We start from the raw sequence: 25,573 nt of genomic DNA on the forward strand, positions 1-25,573 counted from the left end.
TTGACATTTGTGTACCGAAAACGAAAACAAAAGACATGTTAGTTTTTGTTTTTGTACTACCGCTACCACCTTATATGAATTCGCCTTGATTTTTATCAAGTAAAGTATCAAGTATCGCATTCTGTGTCAATATTTATAAAACAAAAAGCTCTACGATTTCCACTTGAGTGGAACTGATTTCCACATGAGTGGAACTGATTTCATTGTCACATATGAAAAATATGAATTTAAAAGCAAAAAATCTTTTGGCTGCCGTAGCCGAGTGGGGTATTTAATTGTTGCCGGTTCATGGGGTATGTAATTGTTAGAAACAAATTTTGTTAATATACAAAATTTATACATTTCACATGAAATTTCAATTTGTCAATAGCATTTTCAATTTTGATAATTTATCAAAAAAAGAGCTTTTGATTTCTGTGCTAGGACCGGTAACACAATTTAATGGGTTTACTTCCTACATAAGGGAGATATATCGCAAAAACTGGTATCTGAACAATCAGTGGTATAGGAGATAAAGCTTAAACAGCATAGATTTTTACGATTTTCTCAGTAGACTGTGTAAATTTATCGGATTTAGCTGTCCATACAAAGGAGTTTCACAGTAAAACCCCATATCTGAACAACCAGTTTTATGGAGGTAATAAATAGGTTATAGTGAGCCCATTTTTGTTCGCTTTACTGTAAACTTTCTGTTGATAATAAGTGAAAATATTGCGAAATTTCATGTTTCTAGCTGCATAAATGGAGAAGTTATAACAAAAAATCTCATATCTGAACAATCAGTTGTATGGAGGCTATAGGTTATAACGACCCAATCTTCGTCATTTTTATTGTAATTATTATTTTGATAATGGGTGAAAACTTTGCGAAATTTCATGTTCCTATCTACATACACAAATGGAGGAGTTATAAGGAAAGTTCTCATAACTGAACAATCAGTTCAATGGGAGATATATGTATGTTATAGTGACCCCATCTTTGTTATTTTCACTGTAAGTATTCTGTTAATAATGAGTGAAAACGGTGCGAAATTTCATATTCCTAGCTGCATAAATGGAGAAGTTATAACAAAAAATCTCATATGGGTGTTTCCAGCGGAAGGTCCACCACGACAAAAAAAAATTAAAGTTTTATATCTAACGTATTTACGGGCCGATTTATCTGCTTTTTAAAATGTATGCTGCCTATGTAAGTAGAATAACGTTTGCGTAAAATGGTCTTTCTAGGTGGTGCCAAGGTCGAGATATTTCGAAAAACCGTATTTATGGTCCGATTTGGTTCGAATTTGGCGTATGTATTTGAAAAACAATAAATCATAGATTTCCAACAAATTGACCCTGAATTGGCGCTGAAGTCAAAATATAAAGTATATTCGACGTAATATACATGTTTTATTTGCGTTGAAAATTCATTTAAAAGCAATATGAACAAAAATATAACGATGGCAATTTATGTCACGTGACGCCACGTCACGTCCCGTATAACGACACTCTTTAAAGGCTTATATTTCAGGACCAAGCAGGTAGATTGATTTCATTTTTACCTTTCTCTTATTAGCTCGGGATGTAACTATGTAATATTAATGCCCCTAAAAGATGCAGCGTTTTGTATTCTCAAGTTACATACCTGATGACAGTACGAATGGCAATTATAATAGGGAGGTTTTAGTTTTTTAAACTATAATTTTATTCGGTTAAATATAGAGCTTATTAAGTGCTATACAATGGTCCAAAAAAAGTTAAAGAAAACAAATGTCATTCCTTTTTTGTATCACACTGAAACGTACGACTGTCACGTATGCGACGTATGAAAATACATACCCATATCTGAGCAGTCAGTTATATGGAGGCTATATGTTAAAGGCACTCGATCTTCGTAAGTATTCTCCTGATAATGAGTGGCAGCAGTGCAAAGTTTCATGTTCCTATCTACATAAATGGAGGAGTTATAACGAAATATCTTATATCTGAACAATCAGTTGTATGGGAGCTATAGATTATAGTGACCCGATCTTTGTAATTTTCACTGTAAGTATTCTGTTGACAATGGGCGGAAGTAATGCAAAATTTCATGTTCCTAACTGCTTAATGGAGGAGTTATGGCGAACAATCTCATATCTGAAGAATCAGTTGTATGGGAGCTATATGTTATAGTGGCCCGATTCTTCCGGTTCCGACAATTGATTAGGGCATTATAAAAATACACCTACCTAACAAATTTCCGGACGCATCGCGGAAGTCCGCCCAAATTTCCCGGCTGAAGCAGCTGTTCTAGCAAATGAGCGTGACCACCTACGCCAGGTCGACCCCGGGGACCCTCGCTGGAGGGACCTTAATTTGGAGATTCGGCAACTGGTAAATCAACATAAGCGGAAAAAGTGGGAAGATCACTTGAAGGCCTGTAACTTCACCTCGGGTGTGAGTAAGCTGTGGTCAACCGTGAGGTCCTTGTCCAACCCGACGAAGCGTGATGACAGAGTGGAAATCTCATTCGAAGGTCACGCCTCATCGGACCCGAAGAAATGCGCGAACTATTTTAGACAAGGCCAAACGTCGAGTGACCAGGAGGCTGCACAAACTGCCCAAAAACAGTGCACCACTTGTTTTCACCAGCGGTGAAGTGAAGGGGGCCATCGGGGGCGAAAGGCTCCAAAGCAATTGGACCCGACGGAATCTGTATGCTGATGTTGAAACATTTGGGGCCTGTGGGAGTAGCATACCTCACGGAGGTCCTCAATTTGTCTATGAGTACTCTCATCATTCCTGACGTGTGGAAATCAGGGAGAGTGGTCCCACTGCAGAAACCGGGGAAGCCCGCCAACAGAGGAGACTCTTATCGCCCGATAACGCTCCTTTCCCCGGTCGCGAAGACACTTGAGGCCCTGCTGCTCCCATACTTCACCTGCCACCTAACCCCAGCGAAACATCAGCATGGCTTCCGTAAAGTGCACAGCACAACAACAGCACTTAACGCCATAAACACCCAGATAACTCGTGGCCTAAATCACAACCGCCCCTGTGAGAGAACTGTCCTAGTAGCGTTGGACTTGTCAAAGGCGTTTGACACCGTCTGCCATTCCACGCTGCTAGAAGACATTGAGACCTCCTCTCTCCCACAGGGACTGAAGCGATGGTCGGCGAATTATATGAGTGGTCGACAATCATCAGTAATCTTCAGAGATCAAACCTCGAAACCAAGAAGAATAAAACAAGGGGTTCCACAAGGTGGTGTTCTCTCCCCCTTACTTTTTAACTTCTACATCTCGAAACTCCCCCAGCCTCCTGAAGGAGTTTCCCTGATCTCGTACGCTGATGATTGTTCGATTTTGGCGTCCGGGAATGGAATTGATGACCTCTGCTCAAAAGTAAACGGTTATCTCTCCAGCCTTTCTCGCTTCTTCACTGCAAGGAGCCTAACCCTCTCCCTAACGAAATCAACGGCGACCCTCTTCACCACCTGGACGAAGGAGGTCAGGCTAGAATTAAGCATTCACGTCGACGGCACACCTATACCGACGGTGAACAACCCAAAAATTTTAGGTGTTACCTTTGATAGCCTGCTCTCCTTCTCCGCGCACACAACCGCAGTTGTCAACAAAGTACAGAGCCGCAACAAGGTCCTGTTGTTGTTGTTGTAGCAGCATACAAATTCCCCAAAGACTTTTTGGGGAGTGTTGCTGGAGTGACAGTCCTTGGCCAGATATAAATCTGGGTCGTTCCGGTTTCGTAGACCCGACTGTCGTGGGAACGCAACAAGGTCCTCAAGTCGCTCGCCGGCAGCACTTGGGGCAAAGACAAAGAAACGTTGCTGGCAACATACAAGGCAATTGGCCGGCCGGTTCTAAATTATGCAGCGCCTGTTTGGTCACCGGGGACTAGTTGGACGCAGTGGACGAAGCAACAGACTTGTCAGAACGCCGTACTCCGGACAGCGACTGGGTGCCTTCTGATGACGCCTGAGCACCACCTACACAGCGAGGCCCAAGTGCTCCCCGTACGGGAACACAGTAAAATGCTCAGTAAGCAGTTTCTGGTGGGGTGTCACAGAAGTGAACACCCTAACAGACCACTGCTGGAGGAGGAGCCTCCGCCCAGGCACGTCAGGGGGCACCTATTCGTGTACAAGGACGCAGTCCAGACCTACACAAACCAACCACTGGACCCAATGACGTACAGACAAGCGATTAACGACATTCATAGGGAGTCAGTCTCCACCTACCTCGACTCCAGGCCTAGGAATGTCGTTATCGGAGCCCAATCACCACCTGTGGAAGTGACGGAGCTTCAATTACCTAGAGAGACCCGCGTTACTCTGGCTCAGTTACGGTCTGGATATTGTAGCCGCCTAAACAGCTACCTGTCCAGACTCGACCCAAACATCCCAAATGAGTGCCCGGCATGTGGAGACTCCCCCCACGACACCAACCACCTCTTCACATGCCAGCTCAATCCGACTCAACTAACACCACTCTCCCTTTGGTCCGACCCCATCGAAACAGCTCATTTCCTGGGCCTACCGTTAGTTGGGCTCGACGATAATGATTGAAAAGTTGACCCGAAACAGGCGGGGCTTAGTAGTGCCGCTACAACAACAACAACAACAACCGAAAAGCATTGAACAGTGCACACATCTCATAAGGAAAAGTGAAATATTACGAAATACTAATACAGTGGCAGCACTATAGCTATTTTGGAATATCGCGTTTCAGCTGCCAAAGATTGTCAACTTCTTTTTAATAACAAAATAATCTATCTTAGGTTGATAAAACTATGTGTTTCTTTAATAAATAAGTTAAGTTATATATTTTAATAGTGTTTAAAAAGTGAGAACAGGTGATTTAGTGAATCTTTGTCGGTTTAATTGCCCATAGAAAACAACGAAATTTAACAAAAGTTTTTTGTTCATAACTTTTAAATGGTTAATAATATTATCTCCCCCCCTCCGGATTGTTATTAGGGGGGCCGAAACGCGTCGTTTGGTACCCCTCCCGACTTTTCCGCACCTTTTTTAGGACTTGTTACCCCACCCTAGAGAATTACCGAATTCTCCTTTCTGTGTTGCCGAAGAAGGGGGGGCTGAACACCTTTTGCAGAGAACACCTTTCTACGTAGGCGGCCTTCTCACAAAGTAGAATTCTCTTTCTGTGTTGCGAAGAGAAGGGCCTAAACACCTTTTGCGTAGGCGGCCTTCGGCCGCACTTAGGGATTATATCCCTCACAAGTAGAATTCTCTTTTTGTGTTGCGAAGAAAAGGCACTGGACACCTTTTGCAGAGAACATTTTTATGCGTAGGGGGCTTCAGCCACAGACGTGGCCATCCCAGCGGCAACTGCTCGCGGAAGAGCCCTCGCCACGGCACGTCAGGAGGCATCTTTACGAACTGACAGACGAAGTCCAGAGGTATATCAAACAACCTCTGGACCCGTCAACCTACCGACAGGCCCTGAACGGCATTCACACGGAATCAGTCTCAACTTACGTAGACTCCAGCCCTGTGAATGCCGTTCTAGGCACACAACCACCGGACGTGGACGGGTTAGAACTTTGTCTGCCTCGGGAGACCCGCACTACAATAGCCCAACTTCGCTCTGGCTATTGCAGCAGGCTCAACAGCTACCTGAGCAGAATCAACGAGGATGTGCCCAACCAATGCCCGGCATGTGGAGAGTCGCCACATGACTCCCGGCACCTCTTCACATGCCCTGAGAACCCCACTCAGCTAACGCCCCTGTCCCTGTGGACAGCCCCTTTTGGAAGTAGCACACTTCCTGGGCCTCCCCCTAGCTGAAATAGACGACAACGTTGATGGATGAACCGCCCCGAACGGGGCTTAGTAGCCGCTACAACAACAACAACAACGTTGATGGATGAACCGACTCGAGCGGGGTTTAGTAGCCGCTACAACAACAAGGACGTTCCAGCGTTTTTCGCTTACTCAAGATGCTACTTAGCAGCTACACTTTTTAATTTATATTTCCTTTTTGTTGTTTAAACCAGGTTAACTTTCGTTATCACAATTTTACCAAAATTAATTTGCCCAATGTATGTACACTATATGTATGTGCGATTTATAAATTACCTCAACCGTATATGACGACTGCATATTAAAATCTGCATCTTCATTTTCTTCGTTTAAATCCAAAGGCAAATCAGTTTTTTCTTTTTTTGGTCCAATGAAATGAAACATATGATCTTCACACATGTGGCTAATGAAATTTTCTAAACGAAGAAAAGTGTAGTCACAGAAGCCACAATTGAGAAAAAATTCTTTTTTGCCCACTGACAAAAGTGTAGTAATTTCGCCACATTTCTTCAAATCCCCCAATTCAATTTTCTGTTTATTGCTTTCTGTTTCCATGACGTCTGCTTGTAAAGATTAATATGACAACAAACACTGCTTTATCTTAGATTTATTAAGTAAACTACTGCATTTTTGGAAATAACACTCACAACTAGTGATGAAGCTATGAGTAAATACAAGTACATACTCGATACTTTTCGTTCGATACCATTTATTTTGGCATCGATACTGTTGAACCAAGTACTGAGTAGGTATCGAAAAAAAGTACTCATATGAAAACCCGATACCAAGTTTAATTTGGAACACATCCCAAAAACATTTAGGTTTGAGCTCAACTTGAGGTTAAGTTGAGAACTAAGGTATTTCTCAAATCTCCAACGTTGTTTCTCAACAGTACCTCAAGTGGAGGATCATAGCGTTCTCAACAAAAAGGGCATTTGTTTTTGTAGGAAAAAAGGACTGTTTCTCAAGTTGAGAAAATGCTAGTTCTCAACTTGAACTCAAATGTAATTCTCCAATTGATCTCAAACATATCATTGAAATAGTAAAATACCTTATACCATTTTGATTGAAACGACATATAGATTAATTTAAATATTAATTTTTCATTTTCTTACTCGATTTTTATTATGTAGTTAATCAATATCGTATTACAATAATTCACTTCACAGTATACAGTCCGACAGTAATTTGGCCACTTGATTCACTTCGCGTTTTATTTTCTTTCAAGAATATTTGAGGATACTTTGAAGATTATTTACTTTTCGTTGGTAGTTTTGCCCTCTATATAGCCTTAGTTTTTCACTTGATAATTAAAAATTCGTATCTTTATCACTTTTTACGCATCTGCGCATCGGTTAGGGATGAGTTGGGGAATGATGTTGGATATCAACTTGAGAACTATGAATTTTCCAAGGTTGGAGAAATATTTTTTCGGGGTTTATTGGGATCAAGATAACCAACCGTTCAGCTATGGGAAAACTAAAAATGCAGACCGATAGTACTTTTTACGCTGATTTCAATTGTACAAATATTATTTGCCGCAAATAAAAAGTAAAGAAGATATAGGAGGTTAAAATTTTCTTTGCGATATTTTAAAATATTAATATTTACTAAACTACGTAACCGATTAAAAAAGTAATGATGTCAAAATAAAGACAATTAATCTATCTTTAAGTTGATATATAAAATTGAGAGCTTGTTTACATATTTAAGCCATAAATATTAAAAAAAAAAACAAATAAAATGTTATAATTTCATAAAATTACCTCATAATCAATGCTAAAGACATATATACTATTTAGAAAGTGCAAGTTCTTACCTTTAATTTGACATACATATTTTATTATGATCTACTTTTGAGATTTAAGAATTCAGTGATAAAAAACTTAAAAGCATTTACAAGCCAAAGGTAAGGGTGGGTGATATCATAGTTTCTTTTGCCCAGAACTTCTTTCTGCGTAGGCGGCCTTCGGCTGCGCTTAGGGAACATATTCCTTACAAAGTAGAATTCTTCTTTCCGTGTTGCCGAAGAAGCGGAGCTGAAAACCTTTGGCAGAGAACACCTTTCTGCGTAGGCGGCCTTCGGCCGAACTTTATGATTATAACCCTCACGAAGTAGAATTTTCCTTTCTGTGTTGCCGAAGAAGTGGGCCGCCCCTCACTAAGTAGAATTCACCTTTCTGTGTTGCCAAAGAAGCCAGGCTGAACACCTTTTACTGAGAACACCTTTCTGCGTAGGTGGCCTTCGGCCGCAATTAATGATTATAACCCTCACTAAGTAGAATAAATTTCCCGCTTGCTTCAAAAACAGTACCCCTTCCAAAAAAATCCGTAACTCGCTTTGTTTAATTAACTACAATATGCATTTGCACATGCATGCATTTACTTTTTTTATTATCACTGAATTGTGAAAACTCAAAAACAAATTATAATATAATATGTATATCAAATTAAAGGTAAAAACTGGCACTTTCCATATAATGTAAACTTGTTATCATTGATAATGGACTTTTTCTTAAAAAAAGGTTATTTTATGAAATTATGACATTTTTTTTGTTTTATAATATTTTTGGCTTAAATATATAAACAAGCATACACATTTTATATATCAAAATTAAGATAAATTAATTGTGACATCATTATCTTTTGAATCGGTTACGCAGTTTAGAAAATATTAATATTTCAAAATATCAAAATTTTTTTGTTTTACCCCTTTATATCTACTTTACTTTTTAATTGCGGGAAATAATGTTTATATAGTTAAAATCATCGTAAAAAGTACTAGCGTTCTGCATTTTTAGTTTTTCTATAGCTGAACGGTTGGTTATTTTTATGTATGCCTTAAATTTTGCTCAGAAATTTTTTCGGACAAATGCAGTTTGGCTCCAAATCTCAAATTAAAAAAAGGTAATTTTAGTATGCGAACGGCGAATTCTAGAAAAAGTAGGGATGAGGGGGGTTAGAATAGGACCTCCTGATTTCAAAAATATCTCCCTTTTTTCTAGCAACCCTATAGTTTTTATATAATTTGTTGCTAAAGTTTTCGTATAAACGATGAACAAGGTAGCAAAATAACAGCAAACTTGGTGCTGCCAGACAGGAATTTTGAATAATAAATGCAGATTTTCAATTCGGAATTTTCACTTTTTGGATATATGTATGTATGTATATCTAGTTATCTGACAGAGAGTAGCCCAATATTCTCCAGCTATTTATTGATGGAAAATTATTACTACAAAGCAGAGGTGTAAAAGAATGCAAACATTTTTAACTAAATTATTCATTTGATTGAAGTCCCGAGTGATTGCAATAATTTTTCGTTAGTCCTGACTAAAAAAAATTAGTATTTGATTTATGATTCATAACACACTTTTTTATTCATTTCTTGTTAGTCACTTGATTTCAGCCATTGGATTGCATTATTTTAGTCACTTTTTGTTAGCCATTTGATTTCAGACATTGGAATGCATTCTTTTGCAGTACTTTGAATGTTTTTCAGGGACCGAGAACGCGTTCCGGATTTGGTTTATTTCTGCATGTAAAAAAAAGGTAATCACCCCTATTCTGCAACTCTTTCGTATTCGGATTTTGATACGAATCGTAGAAATGGTATGCTGCAATCCGAATCGTATTTTTGAACTTTCGAAATTCGTTACAATGGCATGCCTAAAAACGAACGAATAAGCTTTTTTGCGTAATTTTGTACGAAAACAATTCTGTGTCGGAGGCGAAATAAAATATGTAAATCGATGTGTGTTTACAAGAAATATTGGTGGTGTTCATTTAAACAGATAAATTTGCCTTTCGCATATACGTATATTTTTATCCACTGCTTTATATAAACTACCAAAACAAAATCTTTGTTGCCCCTTATCGAGAAACTTGGGTCCGGTTTAGTTATTTGTACAATGAGTTTCGGTAGTTGTGTCCAAACGCATAACCCGAATCCAAAAACTTTAACATACACGTGTAATCAAAGGATTCACATTTTATTTAAGATAAATGTTTCAAATTTCCTACCACTAGCTTATTGATAAACTCGGTTTGCACTATGTACTTTTTTGCAAATTTCGACGTGGGTTCTGCGCAAAAATACTGTGGACGGCGTAGCCGGAGCGATATGCACAAGAAATGTTGTATACCTTTGACATGCGGAAGCCCCTCTTCCCCGCAACACAGAAAGGAGAATTCTACTTAGTAAGGGTTATATTTCCTAAGCGCGGCCGAAGGCAGAAGCAAGCGCAACAGGTGGTGGACCTAACAAAGTGCACGTTTTCAATGGCTTGGAAGAAGCTGTTATTACATTAACTGGATTGAGAACCAGAGCTTCAGGCATAGGAGTTCTGGCTTGTGGTTCAACAATTCAACCAGAAGCTAACATAGATGCGCCCATGGTGACTATGCCCGACAGCTCCGCATACCTTTGTGAATCCATTGCCATAGCGCCCTCTTACTCTGCTGCTATAATTGCAAATGCATCAGAACCCATAATTTTCCTCAAAATATTGTAAAATTAACCAATTTTACAATAAACAAACACATGATGAGTGTTTTTTTATTTCTTTTCCACTTTGTTTTCCTTCATTCAGCTATCATCGAAAAACAACTGATAGCTGGCAATGCTGCACATGTTTCCGCAAGGGTTGCAGCATGTGGATTTTTCGTTTTTCGTAGCGTAGCTACGAATCACGAGAACAAAAGTTTTGAGAATATGCGCGTTCCTTATCTCCCAGAAATAGTCAGAAAAAGTCCGAAGTAGTCAGATTTAGTCCAAAAAGCGTTCCTTAACTCGGAAATGACAGCAAAAATGAGAGAGCAACAGTCAGTAAGAGCGACTCTCATCAGTCCGAAGTAGTCAGATTTAGTCAGAAGAATTTTTTCTGGCAAAATCCTGAAAAGTGTCAAACTCAACTGAATTTAAATTAACGGAAATTAAAGAATACGCAAAAAGTGAGAATAATCTAAAAAGTAAAAGAAATGAATTGAAATTGGAAGGAGGCAAAAAATAATTGATATAGCAAGTGTTTATTGTGCTTGTGCTTGTGTGAATGTGTTTTGTACATACATTTCTGTTCTTATTTGACGTTAGTTTTGTTGTTGCCATTCTTTGGACTAAAAATTTGGTTTTTTGCGTTCCTTTACTTTTCCTGTTACTCTCTTTTAGTGAGCGCATTTTGCTTACGCTCTGGCATTTTGACACTTTTCAGATTTTAGTCCAAAAAGATAAGGAATGAACCTAATGTTAAGAATGAGGGATGTCCGCGTGTTGAGATGAGAAATTGTTTCAGTGGAAACCCCGTCTTTTAATTGTAAGCCAGAAAGTCTTGATCATTTCAACTTCAAGATCGTTTATTGTTAGGGTGAACTGTCCATTTCTTGGAACAATTTTTCACTTTGTGTGCAAGAAAGGTTCGTGTCGTAAGTCTTTCGTTCAGCAGAATGTCCGAATTACATTGGGAACGCTTTCTGACAACAATTTCGAAAAATTGCTGTTGTTGAAAGTTAACGGGGCCGTATAAATAAGTTTCAAGGATCATTGTTAATTTTTTCGGAAACATGTTCTCATGCACTTTGTTATTTTTTCATTTACATAGATGCTTTCCATTTCCAGACAACCGGTCAGGTACGAGCATGATTTGTAATTTCGACCAAACTCAAATACATTGTTTGTTGGTCCAAATAATGAGACACGTATTTTTTCTTTTGGCTCGGAAAAATTTTTCGGCCGAATTAAACGCGATTTTGTTTTTCAGGCAAAAATCGATTATTCGAATTGACAGTGAGAATTTTTTTTTTAAATGCCCATAACTTTGTCAAAATTTAATAGATTCCAACAATGTTTTTACTCAAATGTAAGTAATTCTTGTCACTTCAAGATAGAATGATATAATTATTGATTTTCATTATTTAAAATTTTTTATTTAACAATAAACAAAAGGTGCAAATTTTTTTTTTTTATTTAATTTCTCAAAAAGTGTATTTTTTTTCTCAAACTTTTTTATCGGGAAAGAGACACTTTGAACTACAATCAACCCAAATCTCTAATAGCGAAGATTTTTTTTTTCTGAGATGATTTTTTATAGAAAATATACGTTTTTGTGGTACATACTACTAAATGGAAAATATGTATGTAATATATCAGCAAAAAGTACAGTTGTGATCATTTTTTGTGTATGAAATAGATATTAGAACATAAGAGAGATTGGGTTGATTTTAGTTCAAAGTGTCTCTTTCCCGATAAAAAAGTTTGAGAGAAAAAAAAAATACACTTTGAGAAATTAAATAAAAAAAAAATTGCACCATTTGTTTATTGTTAAATAAAAAAATTTAAATACTGAAAATCAATAATTATATCATTCTATCTTGAAGTGACAAGAATTACTTACATTTGAGTAAAAACATTGTTGGAATCTATTAAATTTTGACAGTTATGGGCATTTAAAAAAAAAATTCTCACTGTCAATTCGAATAATCGATTTTTGCCTGAAAAACAAAATCGCGTTTAATTCGGCCGAACAATTTTTCCGAGCCAAAAGAAAAAATACGTGTCTCATATTTGGACCAACAAACAATGTATTTGAGTTTGGTCGAAATTAAAAATCATGCTCGTACCTGACCGGTTGTCTGGAAATGGAAAGCATCCATAGTATGTACAGATTATGTACATATAATAAATACAAATTTATTTCATTGGTAGTTACTGGAATTAATTTTCTAAATATTTTATATACTAATGGAGTTTTAATTTATTTATTCATTTACTCATTTATTTTCTAAACAAATTGGTATTATAATTCTATGAAGTGAACGTAAGTTTGCTTTAGATTTTCATTATTCACCTCAGTCTGCAAAAATGATCAATTAGTCATGAATAACAGAAAAGACTAATGACTTCAACTTTGCAGTCTTTAGTCAAACATGTGATTGATTGGCTGCAGTTCAAAAGTGTTAGTCAGTGAATATGACTGCAACGATTTAAAGTCACGAAGACTGCATTTTTAACACCTCTGCTACAAAGCTAGTCAAAAAGTTTTAAGGTTACTAAATACATACATAAATTCGAATGAACAGAACAGGGGCAAAGAAGTACATGAAAATAAATTAAAATTCCTACCAAAATAAACAATAGGGGTATTCACGATCCGGTGCATACTGTCTAGCATGGTGCATAGATAGCATAAATAGCATGATTGTTGTTGTTTCATGTGTTCAAACAACAACAAAATTAGCCAATCATGCTATCTATGCACCATGCTAGACAGTATGCACCGGATCGTGAATACCCGTAATATATATAAAAAGCTTTAACCAGTGTAAGAATTAAAAAACAATGGTTACAATACCTAAAAATTTAGGTTTGGGGTTTTTTATTTTCCTTATTTGTAGCTGTCGATATCGTACAGGGAGACGATCGCTTGACCAACCGCATGCTCTAAAATATAAGTATATATTTAGTAATTTTTGAACCAATTTTAGTTAAAAGAGCTAACCATTCGTGAAGTTGTCTGTTTTGCAGCATTCGATTGCTTTATTGGATGCCTATCCCTGGCTGTTGATGTTAACATTCCCCCCAAACTACAGCGCGCGCGCCCCGGAGATTTGGACTTTGTTAATTCTGGTATTGGACGTTTTTTAAGCACAGAAGAGGTTGTAGATGTATGTTGTAATTTGGAAGTAGGCGTGGAAATTGAAAAGCGTGGATTATTTCTTGTTATTGTGCCACTCGATTTAACCGCTCCGCTTGCAGGAGTAGAACAGGCACTTGGAAATTCACATATTTTATCACCACCCCTAGATGACGGCATTGGTGTACTAGTAGTGGCTATTTTACCAGATTTTGTAAGCAAATGCATTGATGTCTCCATGTTGACCTTGTGAGATATTAATCTTGAATTCGCCGCTACAGGACCTTCGGGTGTAGCTATAGTAGTTGTAAGCATTGGTGCTACTTTCTTGATGGGTATTACAGCTTTCAGTGGTTCACTTGATGCCATTACAGATGTTTTCGTCGTTTGCTGCTTGAGTCTTTTTTTCAAATCAGGTTTAAAAGCGTTCAGACTGGTGCGTTGAATAGGACGAACCACTGCTTGCTGCTGAGTTTCACGGTCTTGCATCCTGGAGGGGCCGAGTGAGTAACGTGATTGAACTTGTAAACTTCAAAAAGTCATAAATAAACTTACAAAAAAATTCAATTTAAACAAACACTTAATTTTTAAACTTACTTCTGAGGGCGTCTAGTATTTACCATACTGGCTCCGCGATTCAATGAAGTCAGTGGTGTCAGTGGCGTAGCACTACAAAAGGAGTTTCTCCGCATAGTTGGACGCATTGGAGTCTTTACATCCGAAGTAGTGCCAACTCGAGGCACACATTCAATATTTGGCGAGATGGTAGTTTCAGGTGCTGCAGGAGTTATATGTGACCGTACTGGTAGTTGAACAATCTTGACCTTGTCATGTAAAGACAAAGATTGTGAACGCCTTCGCATTGCCAAATTACTAGTCATATCTTCAAAAGCATCAGCACATATAGAGCTATTTACGTTTTCATGATTAGGCTGAATAGAGTTTGTTTGCATAACCACAATAAATGTAGGATTACACATTGCCGATTGCTGTTGCGCATTGTTTGCTGATGAATTACTTCTACTCGAGTCATCTCCATTGTTTGTTAGTGTTGCGATTTGGTGTTGTTCGAGAAGTTTGCCTATTTGTTCGATGATATCATTTACGTCAGGTTGAGAGATTGCTTCACTCGATATCATGTGCTTGAAATTCGGCGGTTTTATCGGCGAAATATTATCCACATGTGGCAACAGGAGATTTTCTCTTTCCGCCACAGGCTCCCCATCATATGTGGCCGAAGACTTTACCATAACATCAGCTATTTCTTTAGGTGGGGACGGTGATTGTGTTGATTGTAAAGAATGTGTGGTGCGTGATGTATCGTCAGACATTGTCGGAATCATATCAGTATGCTCACCCTTATCTTTTCCGGGAGACTTTAAAAATGAAATAATATTTATTAAAAAGCGATACTGATATAAAAATTAAACTTAATAGTAAAATACCTGTAGATCCTTGTCAAAAGTGCCCTGTCGCACGATTGATTGCGGCACTTGTGTTAACAATCCGGCATTAGCATAGCTATTCTCTTGCTCGCCGCTATTATTATCCTCCGTCTTTTCAGTGTTTAAAGCTGTACTAAGTTTTTTTAACAAACAATTTGCCTGTTCCTTTTTATTTTCATCTACAATATCACTTTCACATAGCAGTGACTTTAAATTATCGATTAACGACACAACATCTTGGCCATTACAAGCTGCCATCCGTTTTGCTTGCAATTTTTCACGAATCGCCGACAAATCAGACGGTGTCACAATTTGAGGGGTAGGCAGTATTTCGTTGGCTTCGTTTGTCGTTAAAGACGTTTCTTCGGGTACTGGTGAGGGCAATTTCCTTAACATCGGTATACTAAGCATTTTCAAATCGGCTTCGAAATCATTTTCAGAGTTTGGAATTTTTGCCGGCTGATCGTTAACAAGGTCATCATCTACCAATTTCAATGGAGATTCCGTGGAAAGGATATAATCGCTAAAATGTGCGGCAGCCGAGAAAACTGTCGAAAATCCGCTGTGTCCTTGTCGTGTTCGACAACTCAATGGCGAATTAAATGTTGAATTAGCTATACTCAATTTAAGCAAACGTTTACGATGTTCCAACGCTTTTTGGATTTTCGCAGAACAACCATCGGCACTATTGGCGGAACTTTCGTCGCTTTCAAACGCAGAGCTGCAAGTGTCTGGTGTAGATTTCTTAGACATTGAAATTGGTGGACTCTCGCTATCTAAGTCATTTACTAGGGCTGTATGATACATTGTCGAACTAATGTTAACGGTCGGCGAGTCAGTGGTAGGTTTGCTAATGTTTTCCTGAAAGGATGTGTTCTCATCGAACTCACAATTACCTACATCATCTATTATGTTATTATCGCTCAGTGATAAAAGTTTACCGACTTTTACTTCATGTGTAGGTTGCATAGAATATCGTGCCTAATTAAACAAATGAATTATGCAAGTAGTATCGAAATAAACATATATTTATGTATGTACATATTATATATGTGATTGCACTAACATACATATGTATAAAAATAACGTTTAACAAACCTTAACACATGCTTCCTTTTCTATCATATCAAACGGATCATCTGAACGGCTTGCTAATTTTTGAGCGCAGTCAAATGGGTTGTTATCAAGACTTTCACGTCCTTCTCCCGTAGCCACTATGAGGCAGTTGGGCATTGTGCATTCCATAACTGATTGGCCGTCGTTTGGACTTGTTTGCGATTGATGTGTTGGGAGGACCAACTGCCCCTCCATAACGCCATAATCACTGCTAAGGTCTATTAAATTATCAATGTGATGAGTTTCATTCATTTGTTGATATTCTTAATACAATTATCTTTTTTTATATCAAAGTTCGATAAATAATGTGCCTAGCAAATAAATAGGAGAGAAATCACAGGTTAAGCACCCCTCTAAAATGGCAGCTGGATTCCTTTTGAAATTAACTGTTTGACCTGTCAATCTTGCTCCTTTCGCCACATCATTCCAGGTAAAATTACCTGATTTTTAGAGTTGCCACATTATAGCCATGATTCAACTACACACCAGCGTTGCCGTTTTCATACCGATCGGAGTGTTTCACTCCTTTTTAAAGCCGAATACTACGTCACTCCCTCTCTTGTAAAAACACTCCGTTCTCAGATTATCAGAATTAAATATTTATGAGATGAAAATGAATGGCCATATATACGTTTATAAGTAACTTATTTCCAAAAAAAATAATTTGCAAATACCTAAATCACTGTTTGTACCATGATACAAATATTTATAAGGTACAATCGCTGAGTGCCAGCCTTAGGAATTTTGACGTTAGCTAGCATTTTGAAAATTTCTCTCGCCGTCATTTCATTTGTTTGTTTTTATTTTCACTCAAACCAAATAAATTTATTTTGACGAAACAACAAAATTTGAATGCACATACATACATATGTATGTAAATAAATACATAAATGTAAACAATTGTGTTCAATGAACTTCTACATACATATGCATACATGCATAACTTTAAACATTTTTACCTTAAAGGCACTGCACTCTTGCAAAGAATGACCTCGTGCTTATATTGGGTCAAGTGGTGTGGCAAAAAATGAGCCGACCACACATACGGGCACTTTGGCAAATCCGCTTCTATAACACCACAAACCTCGATCCATTTTTGCCGTATATACGATAATTGCGGGAACTTAAAAAACTTGATATTGCTCTGCTTGCAGTGGACAACGGTATTTGCGCAGCCGTTAAAGCAGCAACTCATTTTTCGTTTCGAAATTTTTAGTTCTTCCAACTTCTGAATAAATAAATATTTCAAATCATAAATTCACATTTGTTTATTTTGAATTTCTTTGACATTAGAAGCATTTCGAGAGAGAAAACTCAAAATGCTAGCAAACGTCAAAAAAAGTCCAATGGCAGACGAATTGAGCGAGCGGTTTTACCTTTAAATATATGTATCATGGTTTGTACAATCACGATACAAATATTTAAAGTAGTTTCACTTCTTCTTCTTATCCGCCATTGTTCCCATTTGTCGTAAACAGTGCTTTTCACGTTTTTTTTTTTAATTTAAGCTACCATATTCTTTAAAGAAACTAAGAAGTGGTTTACTTCAAAAAAATTATTTCAAATATTATTTCAAGGAATATATTTTGAGAATCATTTTATAGCGAACTTTTAGTGCTTTATTTCTAAAATTAATTATAAAAGGGAAGGCAAGTAAAATACTCCTATTACATTGCGTAATGCACATGGATAATCTATTTGTTTATGCAATCATTTTCATCATCATTTAGTACTGTTACGATTATCCTTGAAACCTCGTCCGGATTTCCCAAATCATTCGGTTCGTATCGCTGCATTGTTAAATAAATGATCATGATGACCAAATTGTAGGACAATTAACTTTATTGTACAACAAACAATTTACAATAATTGCTAATACAGTAAAAACACTTACAATACTTGTTAAAGCAATAACAATGCTCTACTAAACTTGTTAACATAATTAAACTTATAGCTTGCTTATTCGCAACTCACTTCTCTGCTCACGTTACTTGTAACTTGTAACTAACTCACTCCGCTGTGTGGTGGCTCTTATATACCTGCGCTCGCACTCATGGTAACTCTAGAACGTTCTGAAGTTCGTCGCTCATTCTCTTTCTCTCGCTGTTCGCAGTGTTCATCCAACTTGACGTGTCTCTTTGTGGAACATTCTACGTCATTCCTCGAATATTCTGCCTATCTCTCGTTGTTCGCTTCGCGTTGCCGCAGTATTCGCGACACTGCCCTCCACCTAAGTCTGATCGTCCCGATCAGACACACTTGCCGCTCCAACCGCTGCAAGTTTTTCCAAGTGGACCACTTTCATCTTGGTCCTCGGTCTCCCCATTGTCTGGATTCAATGCACTGCGTCCTTCAGCCGTTTGTCAATCTTAAACGGATCTCTCCAGTCACGTCTTTGCTTGGAGATGAAGCTTTTCTTCTGCTGTGACATGTACAACCACAATGCGTTACTGGACATTGCTTCCGGCTTATCTCCGAGAGTGCACCATCTCACATGGTCGTGCATCTGCCGGCCACTGGTGGTGACCAGACCATGTCTCTTCTCGTGGGCACCCTTTTCGCCAGATCTATGCCGCATCATCTGTCCATGACACCCAGACTCCCGCCTTCGTGCTGCTCTGCCTTTAGCACATCTTGCTACATCCGAATCCTTACGCTGAAGCTTCCACCGTCGTTTCGTATCTCGTTCTTCCGCCGATGCTAGCTTCATTGACCGGACATGTATAATCTCACCCTTGGCTTCCGGCTTAACTGCTCGCCTTTGCCGACCACCTTTTTCAGGACACTTCAAAGCACGCCTACTACTTCTACAGCTGCTTCCATTTCCGGCCACCGGCGTATCACCATTGCAACGTGGTTCAGTGGCTTTCCTCCTGCCGGAAACACTGCCTGGCTCGCCGTGACCACTTCCTTGTTGCGACCCCTTCTTCACTGAGCTGGCGGAACCGTCACGCTTTTCCTGTATCGGTGAACCTCTTCCTTCTCCTGACGAAACCACTCCGTCTCCATCACTGCCAACCTCCGCCCAACTAACCGCTTCCGTTTCTGGTGGAATCTTCGACACTTCATCTAAGACTAACCGCCTGCCGCAGCACTGGCTGTCGTAACCAACCCTAAGTGGCACTTTCCTGTGACGATCTGTCAGGATCATTCTCTGGAGGTCAATCTTCATGCCATGGCCAAGTAAGAAATCCACGCCGATGATGACTTCATCCACAATGTCTGCCACTATAAACTTAGTCTACGAGGCCACACCGTCGATTATTACCTCGCATGGTACTTCTCCTAACGCTTGGGTGCGTTCACCAGTTGCAGTCTGCAGCTTAGCTCCAAGTAGTGGCTTCACATAAAAAGTGGCCAAATCCGGTCGAATAATGGAATGTGTCGCTGCAGTATCCACTGTCAGTACTCTCTCCTGCCCATTCACACATCCACCAACAGTGGGATTGCATGCTTTCTGGCCAATTTGTGAGACGGAGATTATGGGCCCTTCAACTTCTGGAGCTAGCACGCGGCCCTTCCTGCTGGCTCGTTTCAGTTTAACGACTGATTGGAGTTGGCTTCGTCTCCTTCAGCCCCGCGATTGCGTCCTTCTGAATTTTTGAGCGCACTGGAACTTGCGCTGCAATCGCGGGCGAAGTGGCCTGGCTTTCCACATTTAAAACATTTGCCAGAGCCATTATTTTTCTCGCCCAGCAGTTGGATTAGATTCTTCAGCATTTCCTTTGTCTCGTCCGGTGTCTCCACTTCCACGCGATGTGCTTTGTAGGCTGGTCTACTTAGGAGCGCCGCCGTTTCACGCGTCTGAGCACACGAGACAGTTTCAGCAAATGTTGGCTTTGGATTCGCGTACGTTTCTCGCTTGGTATACACGTCCCGCATTCCGTTGATGAACGTCTGGATTTTACTCTTTCGAGGTGCTCACCAGATGCATCTCCAATTGCCAAATGAGCCAGCCTTTCAATCTCGGAGGCGAATTCCTGTAGAGTCTCGTTGGATTTCTGGCAGCGATTCTCCAGCTCTATCTGGTAAATCTGTCTCCTGTGCTCGCTACCATAATGTCTTTCCACTGCACTCATTAACGCATCGTAACTGTTCCTTTCACAATCAGGAATAGTCTACAAGATTTCCGCTGCAGGTCCTTTTAATGCAAAGAACAGTGCAGCGGATTTATCCTCCATGCTCCAGTTGTTTGCTGTAGCCGTCTTTTCAAACTGGAGCTTAAAGACTTGGAAAGGAATCGTGTCGTCAAAGGATGGAGTATTTACCTTGGGAGCGCTCGTCGAAGAAGCTGGACGATTCAACTGCATATCTCGGAGACGACCTTCCAATTCTGCTACCTTAGCCTCAACTTTCTCCTTAATTAGCTCTTCGATTTTGTTTTGCTGCTCCTCGATTTTATCCTGTCTCTCTCTGAGTTCCGCGTTATCTTTGAATAAATTCTGCTCTAGCTGAGTAATCTTTTCATCTAGCTGCGATGACATGTACATTTTCTGTGCTTCCAGCTGCGATGACATGTGCGTTTTCCGTGCTTCCAGCTGGGACGACAGCTGTGATGACATCTGGGACATGGCGGCTAATAATGTGTTCATGTCCATAACTGTTGATGAACTAGGAGCCTTTTGCTGTTCTTCAACCTTACCGGATGTCTGCTGCACATCCTTCGACGAACAAGCAGCCTCATCCTTCTGTTCGCCCTTCGTTGATGTCGCGTCGTCCTCACGATGGAAGTCGTATTTGTCAACGTCGATAACTTCCTTTTCCATAGCCTCTCGCAGCCGTGGTAGTAATTCCACTTTTCTTCCGGAGGTTGCTAAATTTCGCTTCTCCAACTCCTGCTTGAGTTCCTCAATCTTTAAATCCTGAAATTTTGCCATTTTCGGAAGTTTCTCCTCTGGGATTATCCTTGAAACCTCATCCGGATTCATGATGCAATAATACAAGGTGTTATCAGTTGGCAACTTCTCGATCTAATTCCGCCATATTGACTGCCTTAGCTGAAACAGTGTTACTTCTTTAACAATTCTTTGCCTAATAATATAGTTGATTTTTTTTTATTTTTCTCAGTATACACATTTTGTTTTCTCAAAAAGTTATTTTATATTATTTTATTTCATTTCATAACGAATATACTATAAAAAAGCAAATTTTGTTTAGGAGAAAATGTGAAATTTTATATTTTTCCCCCAAACGGGGATTCATTTCTGCCCGTTTTTCTTCTTATTCTACTGAGCTAAGGCAGTGTAAAATCGAGCTGTCACAACTGATACCACCTTGCATTATTGCATCATGGTCCGGATTTCCCAATACTTACGGTTCGTATCGCTGGATTGTTAAATCAATGCTCACGATGACCAAATTGTAGTACAATCAACTTTATTGTACAACAAACAATTTACAATACTCGCTAATACAATAAAAACACTTTACAATACTGGTTAAAGCAATAACAACGCTTTACTAAACTTGTTAACACAATTAAACTTATAGCTTGCTTATTCGCAACTCACTTCTCTGCTCACTTTACTTGTAACTTGTAACTAACTCACTCCGCTGTGTGGTGGCTCTTATATATCTGCGCTCGCACTCATGGCAACTCTAGAACGTTCTGAAGTTCATCGCTCATTCTCTTTCTCTCGCTGTTCGCAGTGTTCATCCAACTTGACGTTTCTCTTTGTGGAACATTCTACGTCATTCCTTGAATATTCTGCCTATTTCTCGTTGTTCACTTCGCGTTGCCGCAGTATTCGCCACAGTACGATTAGCTGCATATTACGGGATGGCCACGTGCATGGTAACTTCGCCAAGGGGTTGTTTGCTTGTTCTAACGACTTTTCGGCGGAAAATTTTCAGCTTCGGGACGGATGTGCCCAATCTAAGCGGAACGCTGCACCAGCAGCAGTAGAGCGAGTGGTTTATCTTTGCGGTAAGGTAATTGTTTTTGCGGTAAGGTAATTTAAGGTATTTTAAATTACGGCAAACTTGTTAACAGCTATGCTAATACGATGAATTAAGTAAATTTACCTTGCGTGTTGTTATTTTTTAATGCATAAAAAATTCCTTTATAAAATATTAAAATTTCCAAAGCAATAATTTGTTGAGGTGGCAGTGATACTCGAGCAATTTACGAAAAGTATAAACGTCACAAGCACAGTTTATGTCAAAAAATTTCAAAGTGAAACTACCTTATTTTTTTGTATCATGTGTACAATGGTGAGAAATTCTGATCCAATGTTGCCGGATTATAACATGACAATAATATGTCCACGTATCCTCTGGGTAGCAACCAAACACCCGTCTGGGAGCGAGCGCCAAACGAAAAAAATGAAAAAAGCCTCGGATGAGACCCCCTTTTTCTGATGACGACCACGGCAAACGTATAAAGGACTATGATTTAAGGGTATGCACCTGGAATATCCGGACCCTTAATGGGGAAGGTGCCTCTGCCCGGCTGGTTGATGTCCTCGGGAAGACAAAGCTGACATCACCGCCATCCAAGAAATGCGATGGACGGGGCAAGGAAAAATAAGCGTAAAGCCTTGCGACGTCTACTACAGTTGCCACGTAAAGGAGCGCAAATTCGGTGTTGGATTCGTGGTAGGAGAGAGACTCCGTCGCCGAGTACTGGCGTTCATCCCGGTGCACGAACGTCTAGCCACAATCCGCATCAAAGCTAGATTCTTCAACATCTCGCTCATCTGCGCCCATGCCCCGACGGAAGAGAGGATGAGGCGTCCAAGGATCTCTTCTATGAGCGCTTGGAACGTACATACACGATGTCATAATCGTGCTTGGCGATTTTAATGCCAAGGTGGGCAAGGAAGGGATCTTTGGCGCCACTGTCGGAAATTCAGCCTCCACGACGAAACGTCCGATAACAGACTGATGCTGATCGACTTCGCCGGGGCCCGAAACATGGTAATGTGTAGTACTAGGTTCCAGCATAAGAACATCCACCAAGCTACATGGCTGTCTCCAGATCGAAAAACGAGAAACCGAATCGATCATGTTGTGATAGACGGAAGGCATGTTTCAAGCGTTTTAGACGTACGTACAATCCGAGGGCCCAACATCGACTCGGACCACTATCTTGTTGTAGCCAAGATACGCACCCGCCTCTGTGCAGCAAAAAATCTGCGCCCAACAATGCAAGGAAAGCTTAACGTCGAAAGGCTGCAATCACAACAGACGGCCAATTTATTCGCCACTCGACTCACACACCTGCTCTCTGAGAGCACTCTTCAACAATCCGACATACGCGAGCAGTGGAACCACATTTCCCGATCATTAAGTACCGCCGCCGAAGAAGTAGTTGGATGAGGAATGTCAAGAAGCCGCAGAGAAAAAAGATGCCGCCTACAGGGCCACGCTGCGATCGGGCGCAACGCCAGCCACGTGGGACCGTTATAGGGAACTGAAGAAGGAAGCGAGACGTATTTGCCGCAATAAGAAGAGAGAGGCCGAAATATGTGAGTGCCAAGAGCTTGAGATGCTGGCCGACAGGAGGAACGCCCGAAATTTCTACCAGAGGGTTAGGCGACTTACTTATTATTGTTTTATTAAATATTGTTTTATTAAAGAATGAAGCATATTTTTATAAACAAATTACAAAAATTAAATAACAAAAAAATTAATTGTTAATACTTGTCCATATGTGGTGCGGATATAATTTTTTCGACCACTGTACATCATGAATATTTTGTGCATTAATCCTCACGCGCCGGACGCCGCCGAAAAATGACAGAAAAACCTTTAGTTCGATCCTCGGTTGGAGGGATTACGAAAAATATTTTTGTTTTTATTATTTATTTAATTTTTTTTAATTTTACTTGATTTATAAGTATAAGTTTACTTTATTTTATGTCACATTTTTTATTTTACTATTAGTTAATTTAAATTTTTAGAGTTGAATTTTATTAAAAAGTCAACAAATACTAACTGAAAGCCACGTTAAAAAAATATAGAATTCTTAAAAAAATGAATAAAAACGAAATAAATGAAAATTTTACTGGCCGTGGAATTCGAACTCACGATTTTGCAGCTCGATAATCCGCAATACTACCGTCTGTCAGGGCAAAATTATTATGCGCATTTGTGTGCTAGTTTATCTTGCGATTTAAGAGGCAGAAAAGGCATTAAGAGTGTTTGCGATGCAAAGACTAAAAAAAAAATTGGTATGCAGTATCATAGCCCGTTCAGTTTTAGTATATCTAATAATGTGCAAATTTGAAGTGGCTAAGGATTCACGTTGATTTTTAATATTTTTTTTTCAGAAGGTTCTACGCATTTTGCCCATACAAAGTATGGGCGAAGTTTATTTAATATAGAAAGAGTTTAGATGATCATATTATTGCATTTTAATAATCAAGTAACATTGAACAAGAATTTTTAACCGTTTTATAAATAGTGAAATAGGTATTTATTTTTATTTTTGCAAATATTTAGCTTACATATAAACGTAGTAGAGGTCATATATTTTCATTTCATAGTAAATATTTAATTCTGATAATCTCAAAATCAGAGATTTTTGCAACAGAGGGAGCGACGTAGTGTTGGGCTTAAACACTTTAATCGGAGTGAAAACGGCAACGCTGATCCACCTTAATTTGAAAATGTTGTACAAATTTCGATCATTTATTTACGTATTTTCGTTCACACTCTTGGCTGACAAGCCTCCTAAAAATCTTTTTTGTGAGAAGTTTCATTTTAAATTTCATTATACATATATATGAACATATATTTTGTGAACTCAATTATCACTGTCCAAGATATTTACGATTTTATTTCGAACAGCGAATGGATTATACATACGATCGAAAAGCGGTATGTATTAAAAACTAAAGCAATAAAATATGTACATATGTACATGGCTTGTTGGCAATAACAGGAGGATTTCATCGATAGTGCCGTCGTTATGTCACGGAATTCTAATAGTAAAGCGCTTATATCACAGGCAAGTTACAATATTATTCCCTTAATGTTTCATACATATTAGTGAGATATTCTTGACAGAAGTCGAATGGACAAACTACGAGGAAAAAGATGCGTTATGTATTATGGCCATTTGTATTTGGAGTGAATCTGTACGACTTTCTTGGTCTATGTCATCTTGTTCCCACGCACACTTTGCATCTATCACGTCCTTTTCTGATGAGCACATCAACGTTTCAAGTTTTTCAAAAAACTCAAACGGGCCGTTGACTTGTCTATGATCTCAAACGGAAACAAAACCTCCTGCTGATGGATATGTTACCGGCCAAACCCGATCTTAGGACAAACTAGTTTTGCCTAGGCTAAACTAGATCAGGGCCCACAGTATTTTTGCGCGGAACACCTTTCCTAGTAGGCGGGCTTCGGCTGCACTTAAAAAAAATATCCCTTATCAGTATAACACCAGCTACGCATTCCACAATATTGTTGCGTCCAACTTGTTTCCGCATTGGACGGATATATTGGATCTAGGTAGAACTAGTTTAGCCTAGGAAAAACTAGTTTGTCCTAAGATCGAGTTTGGCCGGTAACAGATATAAACAAATGTTAATGCTGTTTTTAATTTGTGCTTGTAAAATATTCATTTGTCTTTAA

The 25,573-nt window shown here is 39.1% G+C and overlaps 3 protein-coding genes across 5 annotated transcripts in view; 1 reads left to right on the top strand and 2 right to left on the bottom strand.

The window, feature by feature from the left end:
• The window catches only part of LOC118749018 (zinc finger protein 829-like), a 71,499-nt gene extending 65,038 nt beyond the window's left edge, over positions 1-6,461 (bottom strand). For all 3 annotated transcript variants that reach the window (XM_036483814.1, XM_036483815.1, XM_036483813.1), the window contains exon 1: positions 6,079-6,461. In XM_036483814.1, coding sequence (XP_036339707.1) covers positions 6,079-6,357 — 279 coding nt within the window. In that variant the 5' untranslated portion in view covers positions 6,358-6,461. The remainder of the gene's footprint in view (positions 1-6,078) is intronic.
• Positions 6,462-13,136: 6,675 nt separating this feature from the next.
• LOC118749023 lies at positions 13,137-16,383 on the bottom strand (the record flags this gene model as incomplete). The annotated part of the gene is given in 5 exon segments (XM_036483823.1): positions 13,137-13,234; positions 13,293-13,956; positions 14,025-14,803; positions 14,873-15,853; positions 15,971-16,383. Coding segments are annotated over 5 exon segments (2,775 nt in total). The 3' UTR covers positions 13,137-13,153.
• Positions 16,384-19,206: 2,823 nt separating this feature from the next.
• LOC118748400 lies at positions 19,207-25,541 on the top strand. The gene is made up of 3 exons (XM_036482773.1): positions 19,207-19,284; positions 24,876-24,967; positions 25,024-25,541. Exons 1-3 carry the CDS (start codon positions 19,207-19,209, stop codon positions 25,187-25,189), a joined length of 336 nt encoding a protein of 111 aa, XP_036338666.1. The 3' UTR covers positions 25,190-25,541.
• Positions 25,542-25,573: the final 32 nt, after the last annotated feature.

The sequence above is a fragment of the Rhagoletis pomonella genome, unplaced genomic scaffold (assembly GCF_013731165.1).
Source record: "Rhagoletis pomonella isolate Grant_MI unplaced genomic scaffold, Rhpom_1.0 Rhpom_scaffold_00013, whole genome shotgun sequence".
Classification (NCBI taxonomy): Eukaryota; Metazoa; Arthropoda; class Insecta; order Diptera; family Tephritidae; genus Rhagoletis; species Rhagoletis pomonella.

Excerpts from the sequence above, each read along its gene's own strand:
- LOC118748400 (XM_036482773.1), top strand. The coding sequence starts at position 19,207 with ATGTCTGCCACTATAAACTTAGTCTACGAGGCCACACCGTCGATTATT. Across the intron at positions 19,285-24,875 it reads GTACTTCTCCTAACGCTTGG|GAGGATTTCATCGATAGTGC; the intron begins GTGCGTTCACCA and ends TGGCAATAACAG. Across the intron at positions 24,968-25,023 it reads TACAATATTATTCCCTTAAT|GAAAAAGATGCGTTATGTAT; the intron begins GTTTCATACATA and ends ACAAACTACGAG.